We start from the raw sequence: 10,740 nt of genomic DNA, 5'->3' as shown, positions 1-10,740 counted from the left end.
AGGAAAAGGAGAAGGGAAAGCCCTGATTAAGAATAAAGGAATGGAGATTTGGCAGAATAAGTGGGATGAAGATCTGAAAGGAAGGAGATTTTATAAAATTCAAAAATCAGTTAAAATAAAGATCTATAAAGAAAAGAACAGAAGAGAGGAAATAATAATAACAAGACTCAGATTAGACCACACAGGATTAAATAGTACAATGGCTGTTCTAGGGAAAATAAATAGTAATAAGTGTGCTAACTGTGGAGATAAAGAAAATGTAGAACATGTCATTGTGCATTGTACCATATATGAATCTGAAAGAAGGATCTTACATGGCAAAGTAAGAGAAACAGGACGGGCGTGGGATCTCAAAGGGGTATTGGGAACAGTAGGGGAGGAAGAAGGAATAGGAGAGATCAGGAGGGCACTTTTTACCTTTTTAAAAAGCACAAGATTGAATAATAGAATTTGAGCTAAGTGACATGGTGATACACACTCTTGTACAGTAGGTGGCGGTATGCACCTTTAAAATTTGTTTGCAACCTGCCAAAAAACAAAGAGAAGAAGAAGGACACGCATGTTAAGCTTTTGAAGTCGCTTTCCACTCAGAGATATTTGTTCTTAGCTTTGATGTAAACTCTCTGGACTTTCCATATTTTAAGATGCCGAGGTATGAGCTGTGTGTGATCCTGAAGGCGATGCAGAAGCCGGAGACTGCGGCTGTCCTGCGGCGCGCGGTGGAGACTCTGTTCGAGCGCGGCGCGGTGGTTCGGAGTCTGGAGAACCTCGGCGAGCGAAGACTGCCATACAAGATCTCCAAACACGACTGTCGCCACACGCACGGCGGATACTTCTCCGTCGACTTCCACGCCTCGCCCAAAATCGTCAGCGGGCTTTTAGAGCAACTTGAACGGGACATTGACATTTTGCGTCCCACAGTTTTAAGAAAAGACTTTGAGCTTTCCAAGGCGCAGTGCTGTGGTCCTCCACCTGCCAATGTAAAGAGTGCCTCGAATTAAACGTGAGAGTCGCCGCTTTTCCATGATTTCTTTTTATTCATAAGGATTGGGATTGGGTGTTTAGAGGAGAAAAGGAGAAAGTACATGGATTCTAAAGCAATATAATGTGGCCCAAAATTATTTGGACACTCTTAAAATCGTATGCGCAAATGCAATAGATAACAAAACATCAAACCAAGGTGAATTTATTTTAAATAAAAATTAAACAGTTCTTGAAGTCATTGCGAAAGTGGCTCAGAAATGTTCTCTCTGAAAAGAGATATATTAACATTTGTGTACAGATGCCACCTGGTTTGACATTTTGTTAGTGTCCAAATATATGTGGCCACAATAACTGATTCGTTTTTTGCTGTTGATATTGATGTGATATTATATGTTCCGTCTTATGTACCATGAGTAAATATGTTTTCTTTTTCCCAAAGGACTGTGAAGATCGCCACTTCTGCAATCGGACAAAATAATATCTCGATTTTTGGAGAAGGGCATTTACTTGAGCTATTTATGTGGTACATGTTTCATTAAATAACTCTGTACATATGATCTCCTTTCAGTTTAATTTTAAAATAAATGATGTGCTTCAACAAGCTCAGAATAGATTAATGAATATTATTGGGACCCCAACCCACGAAACAGTATACAAAGTTACATACTCATTTTTTTATTTTATTATATGGCAGTATTTAAAAAAAAAAATTAAAAAAAAATTAAGCAAAAGTCTGTTCAAAAGAAATCCAATGTATAGTTATTTATTTAGCAGAAACTTTATTAATAGACTATTAATTAATATTAATAAAAATAAATAAAAGTATATTTGTGAAGTGTTCTAGAAGAATTCTACAACATAGTGGTTCATCCAAAGGAAAGAGTAAGAGAAGTGCTGCTCCCAGAACCAGTGTTCACGCACTGTAAATACTAATAGTTACCAAAAAATAAAAACCCTCCCTCAACTTAAAGGGATAGTTCACCCAAAAATGAAAATTCTCTCATCATTTCTCACCCTCATGCCATCCCAGGTGTGTATGACTTTCTTTCTTCTGCAGAACACAAATGAAGATTTTTAAAAAATATTTCAGCTCTTTAGGTCCATACAGTGGAAGTGAATGGAGGCCAAAACTTTGAAGCTCCAAAAAGCACATTAAGGCAGCATAAAAGTAATCCAGAAAGCCCGAAATATACTTGGGTTAGGCGCTGACGCGTGACGCAAATCATGTAATTAGCAGAGTGCTCGAGCACTGAACGTGTGCAGCCTGATTTTTCTAACGAGCAAAATGCGCATGCGCCTGGAATTATTTGCATGAATTAGTGGGTCCACAAGATGGCAATACTCACATTTGAGCCGTTGTTGTCACGAAGAAATGCTAGATGAAGATGTAACCGCCGGTAAATAACAGGAGACGAAGGTAAAAACATCAACAGTGGATTTGCAAGTCAAGAGCACATGTGTGAGGAGGTCTGGAGATACCTGCATTAAAAAACTCGAGTTTGAAGGGATATAAAGGCATCTTTATGGGTTTAAACTCCTGAAGAGAAATTGTCCGGTGTCTCATAGCCGTCGTAGCACACATGCACCAACCACCTGTGTATGCGCGCACCATAAACGGAGTATACTTTGACAGGCTCGTGTTCGACTACACAGACGCTGAGCGATCGTGTCAAAATCAAAGTATACTTTGGGCTTAAGGCTCCAGTGGTTAAATCCATATCTTCAGAAAAATAAGTTTAATTTATGAAAGGTATGGGTGAGAAACAGATCAATATTTAAGTCCCTTTTTACTATAAAAATCCACCTTTGACCAACCCCAACCAGTAGGTGGTGATATGCACGAAGAATGCGAATCACCAAAAAACAAAGAAAGGAGAATGTGGTAGTGAAAGTAAAAGTGGATATTTATAGTAAAAAAAGGACTTAAATATTGACCCGTTTCTCACCCACACCTATCATATCACTTCTCAAGATATGGATTAAACCACTGGAGGTTTTTGGATTACGTTTATGCTGCCTTTGTGTTTTTTGTAGCGTCAAATGTCTGATCACCATTCACTTGTATTGTACGGACCTACAGAGCTGAAATATTTTTCTAAAAATCTTCATTTGTGTTCTGCAGAGGAAAGAAAGTCATACACATCTGGGATGGCATGAGGGTGAGTAAATGATGAGAGAATTTTCCTTTAAGCTTATTATTATTATTATTATTATTATTTTTTACTATTCTGACTAGTTTTAATCAAGTTACCATTACTCCATAAACCCTAATGTTGTCATTAATAAAATCAGTCTAGTGGTCCTAATAAAACATAACTTGAAATGTTATGTTTTGAATCATAACTTAAATATATGTTCCTTAAACTTTGCCTTCAAGTACTACTAACTCAAAATTATGAATTAAAGCTGCCCCAGTCAGCCATGGCAAATTATTAATTCATTCTGTGTTCACTAACAGGGGTATTATTTATTTTATTTATTTATTTATTTATTTTTATGCACAACTCACCACGCACCCCACCGAGTGCGAACCACATTATAGTGATCACGAGGAGGTTACCCCATGTGACTCTACCCTCCCTAGCAACTGGGCCAATTTGGTTGCTTAGGAGACCTGGCTGGAGTCACTCAGCATGCCCTGGATTTGAACTTGCGACTCCAGGTGTGGTAGTCAGCGTCTACTCGCTGAGCTACCCAGGCCCCAACAGGGGCATTATTGACTTTTGTAATGTGAAAAATTTACTTAGTAGACCTTTAAGCTTATAAAATTGGCTACATTTGGCTGGGTTAAAAATAACCCAATTGGCAACCAAGTGCTAGGTAAATATTGGACAGAACACACATTGGGTTAAACTAGCCCAGCAAATTGGGTTACATATTTTAACCCAGCAAGCTGAGTTGTACAGTTAACCCAACATGCCAGCTCATATTGATAATATGCTGGGTTAATTTGAGCTCATAAATGGCTATTGTTTTCATTTATTTCTACAACAAAATCTGTATATAGAGATTTTGCTGTAAGATAAAATGAAAAAATTGTTTTTTACTGTTTTATATATAGCCTATATATTCTGTATACATACAACCCCAATTCCGATAAAGCTGGGACAGTATGAAGAATACTAATAAAAACGAAAAAGAGTGATTTGTAAATTATAATTACCCTTTGCTATATTGAAAGCACCACAACTAAACATTATATGATGTTTTACCTTATGAATTTCCTTGTTTTTAAAAAAATGTAATGTACAGTCATTCCAAATCAGATGATTGCAACACCCTCCAAAAAAGTTGGGACAGTCGAGTGTTTACCACTGTGAAACAACACCATTTCTTCTAGTAAAACTTATTAAGCATTTAGGCACTGAAGACACAAGTTTATGTTTAGAAAGTGGAATTTTCCCCTATTCATCCATGTTGGTCTTTAGATGTACAATTGAATGTTGTCTTCGTTGCCTTATAGTGTGCTTCATAATGCACCACACATTCTCAATTGGAGACCGGTCAGCACTGCAGGCAGGCCAATCTAGCACCCACACTCTCTGCTCATACAGCCATGCACTTGTAATCTGGGCAGTATGTGGTTTGAAGTTGTCCTGCTGGAAAATGCAGGGATGTTCCTGGAAAAGACGGTGCTAGATGGCAGTATGTATTGCTCCAAAATTTTTACATATCTGTCTGAGTTCATGGTGTTCTCACAGATGTGTGAGTTACCCATGCCATAGGTACCCATACAGACACTGGCTTTTGGACCTGACGCTAATAACAGCTCGGATGGTCCTTTTCCTCTTTGGCCCGGATAACACGACAGCTGTGTTTTTCAAAAACTTTTTGAAATGTGGACTCTTCAGACCAAAAAACACAGTTCCACTGTTCTACTTTCCAACTAAGATGAGACTGAGCCCAGAGAAGTTGGCAGCGCCAACTTAGAAAAAGAGAGAGAGAAAAAGAGACTGCTTCGCTGCCTCCCAGAAACGCCGCCATGTAATCCTCTACCAACTGGACGGCCTCCTCCAGCGACGCCGGGTGGTGGCACTGGACTCACTCGGCCATCCCACGAGGAAGCCGGGTGATTAACTGCTCCAGTACCACCAGGTCGACGATGTCCACGGTGCCACAGGTCCCCTCAGCCATCAACCATTTCCAGCAAGCATCCCGGAGCTGTTGGGCAAAGGCAAATGGGTGGTCGTGTCGCCCGAACCTCGGATTGGAACCACTGGCGATTCTGCTCCGGACTATGACCGACCCGCTGCAGGATGGTTTTCTTGAGGTCGGGGCAATTGAGGAGGCTGGCGGCAGGAAGCTGTTGGGCCTCTAGCTGCGCCTCCCCGGATAGTAACGGCAACAAGCGGGCCGCCCACTGGTCGGGCGGCCTCTTCCACACCTCAGCGGTTTTCTCAAACAAGTCGAGGTAGGCCGCTGGATTGTCGTTTGGCCCCAACTTCATGAGGGTCACATTGGAAGTGGGCTCCAGGGGGGGTCGCAGCGCCAGCCCCCTCTCTGTCAGTTAGGCTCCGGAACACCTGCCGGTCCTCCGCTTGTGCCTGGAGCAAGAGTTGGAACTGCTGTTCCTGCTCCAGGCATAACTCCATGAGGGCTTGATGCTGGGTTTGCTGGATGCTGGCGAGGGATTTGATGACTTCGCCCAGCGGTGAAGATTCCATAATGGCATTGTCCTCCAAAGTCCCAGGTTTCGGAACCAGTGTGACAAGTTCGGTTCTCTTGGGCATTGGAGGAGTCCGGAGGCAACGAAGCAGTGCAGGCAAGACTTTTTATTTCTCTGCCTCAGGTTCTTAACACAGTTTGTTCACGTAGATTCAAACACTCAATCAGGTAACAAAAGAAACGTTTTAAACACTCAGTCAGATCATGGATACGCTCAGCAAGCGTCGAATTCGTGCTCTCTCTCTCTCTCTCCACTGGTGAGTTGGTGCGGCTTTTAAGTCTCCCTCCGCCATCACTATAACGAGACAGGTGTTAGAGATAATTACAACCCAGGTGACAAGCCTTACCGCTCTCTCTCTCCCGCAGACAGACACACGACCATGCCCCCATCACCACATTTACTATATATAAATGGAGTTGTAAATGAATGTCCAACATCCATTACTTTAGAGCTTCTTCAGTATCGTTATACAGCTCATCATTCTCAACAACAGATTGCTCCGCCTTGATGAGGCCATATGTAAATTATCATTAGGGAAATCCCCAGGCCCTGATGGCCTCGCATCTGATTTTTTAAATTTATTTTTGAGGACCTAAGGGAGCTACTGTTTCAAGCCATTCTTGAATGTATTCAGGATAATTCCCTAACCTCAACTATGAAACAAGGACTGATCGTTCTAATTCCCAAACTAAACAAAGACGCTAGATGAATAGATAAACTTCACCCTATTACCTTACTTAACAGTGACTATAAACTCTTTGCCCACATTTTTGCCAATAGACTCAAGATGGGGTTAGTCCAAATAATCAGCGAATCACAGTCCGGTTTTATGAAAGGAAGATCAATACATAATAATAATATTAGACTAGTCTTAGACATCATAGATTATCATGAATGGATTTAAGATGATGGGTATATTTTATTTTTGGATTTTAGAAAAGCTTTCGATACAGCTGAACACAATTTCATTTTCCAGTCGCTTGAGAAATAAGGATTTGGTAACAAATTTCTCTCCTTTATAAAAATGCTATATAAAAATATGAATAGCTCTATCTCACTGTCACATGGGACATCCCAGAGATTTGAAATCCTACAGGGAATTAGGCAAGGATGTCCAATTTCCCCATTTCTCTATTAATTTTAAATATTACAAAAAAGCGAAAAGCCCCCAAAACAACATAACTACATAGCTTATATTTTCTGTTGCCCTCAGCGTCACCCCGGCCTGGTGCATCAATCGTCCCCACTCTCATGTTTAGACTACCTGATTGTGGGGGATGGGCGAGTTCCGTTATCTGAAGTGACACTGTCACTGAACAAGATAAATTTGCATCAGTAGCCTTCTTCAAACATGTCAAAAAGAACAAAGCCCTCTGGTGCCCAGGGAAGAAAAAGAAGAGAAGAGGAACAAAATGGGATAAGAACAGAGGTAATGTGATATGATAGTTTATCTAACTGCATAGTAGTTACCGCTGAATCAGTGTTACTACTAGCTGGCTTACTTTGGACGATACTAGTAACATTTGCTAATTTAAATAGCTAGCTAGAATTAATGTCAGTTACTTTAACCTTAAATTCATTATGATCACCGAAGATGTGTGTGTGAACAGTGAACCTGCCGTTAGGGAATGTTGGAAAGACTATTCAGGTGTTGTTTGGGGAATCACCTAACCTATAACATAATTTTGAAAAATTGTAAAAGTAAATTAAAATGCTTTTCCTTTTTTTATTTTCCATCCCCTTTTGTAATTAATAGTTGTAAGCCATTGCATTTTCATTATTGATTGTTATATTATTATTATAAATTATATTATATATCATTATATGTATTATAGCAAACAGCATGCTAGAGAAGTGCTCACTGAATACATGTTTTGTGCATGAATGCTAGGTGTAATTACTGTTGCTATTTGTGTTTAGGCTATAATGTGTCTTAAGTGCTATTATTGTATATTGTTTCACCATCAGCAGATTTTTTTATTAATATAATGTAACAACCATATACTCCTGTTCTCTCTTCAGATGCACTTTTGAAATATTTGAATCCCACCCCTGCAAATCCTCGGCCACCTTCAGACACCTTCTCTACCTCAGCACAGCCCAGTGATGCAGCATCAAGTGCACCTGTCCCCTCTACCTTTGCACAGGCCAGCAATACAGCATCAAGTGCACCTGTCCCCTCTACCTTTGCACAGCTCAGCGATGCAGCATCAGGTGCACCTGTCCCCTCTACCTTAGCACAGACCGGCGATGCAGCATCAAGTGCACCTGTCCCCTCTACCTCAGCACAGCATCATGCATCTACAAAAAGGCTGCACCAATAGACCCTGCTGACTGGCCATCTGTTTTAAATGATAAGGTAAGAACAGAATTTGTTCTCAGAGGACCGTATCAAATAAAAAACCATTTCACGTTTCCAAAACAAAAAGACAGGATGACTATTTTAACAGAGTCTTAGTCAATGGAGAAAAAATCAAAAGAAGCTGACTAATGTACTCAAAAAAGAATGATAGTTTGTACTGCTTCTGCTGCTAAATATTTTCTCAGGAGAGATATCAAATTGAATAGAGAAGGGCTAAGGGATTGGAAAAATGCAAGGCCCATGAGGATAGCCAGGAGCACAATACACACATGGCAACATGGAAGTCATTGGAGGTCCGTCTTGCAGAGGGGCTAACAATAGATAAGCATGAGATGGTACTCGTTGAGGCTGAGAGAAACAGGTGCCGTGAAGTTCTTACCAGATTGGTGGCAATAATTCAGTCCTTAGCTGAAAGAAACATGGCTTTAAGGGGATCCACAGACACATTAAACAAACCAGACAATGGCAATTTTCTCAAAGAGGTGGAGCTTATGGCCAAATTTGATCCAGTGATGAAGCAGCATGTTGGTAGAGTGGAAAGTGGATCTGGCAGTCACACACATTACCTGGGCAAAAGAATACAAAATGAACTGATAGACACCATCACTGCAACAATACTGGATAAAATAGTGGAAGAGATCACAAATTAAAGAACATTTCATGGGCTTTCTTGTGGTAGAGATGTCAACAGGGGAAAGTTAGTCATCTCTCATCCTCAAAAGGCTGGAGGAGCTGAACATCCCCTTTGAGGACTGCAGAGGACAGTCATATGACAACGGCGCCAACATGAAGGGAAAGAATAAAGATGTTCAGGCTAGGCTGCTTCAACTGAATTCAAGAGCATTTTTTGTCCCATGTGGTGCCCACACTTTAAATCTGGTGGTAGCTGATGCTGCTAAGAGCTCACCAGATGCCATTCGCTACTTTGGATATTTCGCGAAACTATTCAAACTCTTCTCAGCTTCCACCCATAGATGGGATATCGTCCTGAAACATGTCAAAACCATCCTGAAATCTTGGTCAGAGACCTGGTGGGAAAGCAGGATAAACAGCATTCAGGCAGTAAGGTACCAGGCTGGGCAAGTCAGAGAGGCTCTTTTGGAGGTGAGGGAAACTACTGCAGACCCTGTGGTGAAAGTTGAAGCCCAGTCTTTGGCTGAGGAGATTGGATCCTACCGCTTTTCTGTTTGCACAGTCATATGGTATGACATCCTCAACAAGATCCAGCATGTGAGTAAACTGATGTAGTCACCCTCCATGCAGCTAGATGTGGCTGTCAACTTGCTGAAGAAAACTAGAGATTCCCTCACCTGCTACAGAAACACTGGATTTTCTGATGCACAGAAAACTGCAAAGGAAATGTGCGAGGAGATGAACGTGGAGACTGTACTCAAACAAAAGCAGTTGAGAACCACAAAAAGGCACTTTGGTTATGAGGCACCAGATGAGCCTATTGGTGATGCACTTCGAAGAATGGAAACCACATTATTTTATGTGGTAGTGGATACAGCCCTCTCTTCACTTGATGAGACTGTAATGCTACATTGTGCATATTTTGCACTGAGGTTTCTGTACTATACTTAGTTTTTCATGCAATACTCTTATTTATGTTGTATTTATAATTTGTTTTATGTCACTTGTTTCTTTAATACTGTTTTTAATTTTGTGGGGGGTTTTGTTTCTAAAATAAAGAAAATCTCTAAGACATAAAAAAATTCAGTTTCTGTGTGAGTGTATGAACACAATGATCAGTGGTGGAATTGGCTGCGATGCAAGGGGCACCAGCTAAAATCTTGCCTAGGGCACCAAATTGGTCAGGGCTGGCCCTGATCCATGCATCTTATCACGTGGCTTGTTGAGCGCGTTACCGCGTAGACCTAGCGCATGTGGAGGCTTCACGCTATTCTCCGCGGCATCCACGCACAACACACCACGCACCCCACCGAGAGTGAAACCACATTTTAGCGACCACAAGGAGGTTAACTCAATGTGACTCTACCCACCCTAGCAGACGGGCCAATTGGTTGCTTAGGAAGCCTGACTGAATTCACTCAGCACGCCCTGGATTTGAACTTGTGACTCCAGGTGTGGTAGTCAGTGTCTTTATTGCCGAGACACCCAGGCCTCTCGCACTTGTGAAAATGTTAAATAATTTAAGTGCTTTGTGATGCGTTTACCCCTTTTATATATATATATATATATATATATATATATATATATATATATATATATATATATATATATATAATATGCGTTTATTTATTTTTTTTTTTTATGTTTTCTCCTTTTCTTTAACTTGCTTTTCTTTGTTAATTTATTAAGGATTCCCAGAAGATCTACATGTCTACTTGGAATTTGTTGTACTTAATCTTTAATGTCTGCCTTGTTTAATTTGTCTTCTCAATTGCCTGTGTTGTTTGAACATTTTTCAATAAAAAAATGTAGTAAAAAAAAAAAAAACACAAAAGAACGCACAGTGAGATTCACCCGTTGTTTCCGTCAGCATTTGAGCAAAGCCAGCAACCTTAACAGATATGAAATAAATTAGCTGCCAAACTAGCTTGGTATTACGTTGATGTTGTAATACAAAGTACATTTAAAAAACAAAAATGTGAGACAACAGAAGTTGTTCCTGTCTGTACAGTAATGATGGATAGGAACACAAGTGAATACAAAACTTAATTTTATTGAGGAAGATTCCCCTCAGGAAGTTTTCTCAGGACAGGAG

The 10,740-nt window shown here is 40.4% G+C and overlaps 1 protein-coding gene across 2 annotated transcripts; it reads left to right on the top strand.

Annotated features, from left to right (window-relative positions):
- The first annotated feature begins 536 nt into the window (after window positions 1-536).
- On the top strand, window positions 537-10,185 carry LOC127413717 (28S ribosomal protein S6, mitochondrial-like). Of its 2 annotated transcripts, XR_007892683.1 has the most exons (4): window positions 537-1,003; window positions 1,424-1,507; window positions 6,864-7,079; window positions 7,673-10,185. XR_007892683.1 is itself a non-coding variant. In XM_051651082.1 (2 exons), exon 1 carries the CDS (start codon window positions 645-647, stop codon window positions 999-1,001), a length of 357 nt encoding a protein of 118 aa, XP_051507042.1. In that variant the 5' UTR covers window positions 537-644; the 3' UTR covers window positions 1,002-1,003; window positions 1,424-1,926. The 2 variants fall into 2 exon arrangements, 1 of the variants encoding a protein (XP_051507042.1); XM_051651082.1 differs by lacking the exons at window positions 6,864-7,079; window positions 7,673-10,185 and having other exon boundaries at window positions 1,424-1,926.
- The last annotated feature ends 555 nt before the right edge of the window (window positions 10,186-10,740 follow it).

Source organism: Myxocyprinus asiaticus, chromosome 23, assembly GCF_019703515.2.
Source record: "Myxocyprinus asiaticus isolate MX2 ecotype Aquarium Trade chromosome 23, UBuf_Myxa_2, whole genome shotgun sequence".
NCBI classification, from domain to species: domain Eukaryota; kingdom Metazoa; phylum Chordata; class Actinopteri; order Cypriniformes; family Catostomidae; genus Myxocyprinus; species Myxocyprinus asiaticus.
This window is presented reverse-complemented; position numbering and strand designations above follow the sequence as displayed.

What these genes read in the sequence shown, in the direction of transcription:
- LOC127413717 (XM_051651082.1), top strand. Translation starts at nt 645, where the DNA reads ATGCCGAGGTATGAGCTGTGTGTGATCCTGAAGGCGATGCAGAAGCCG.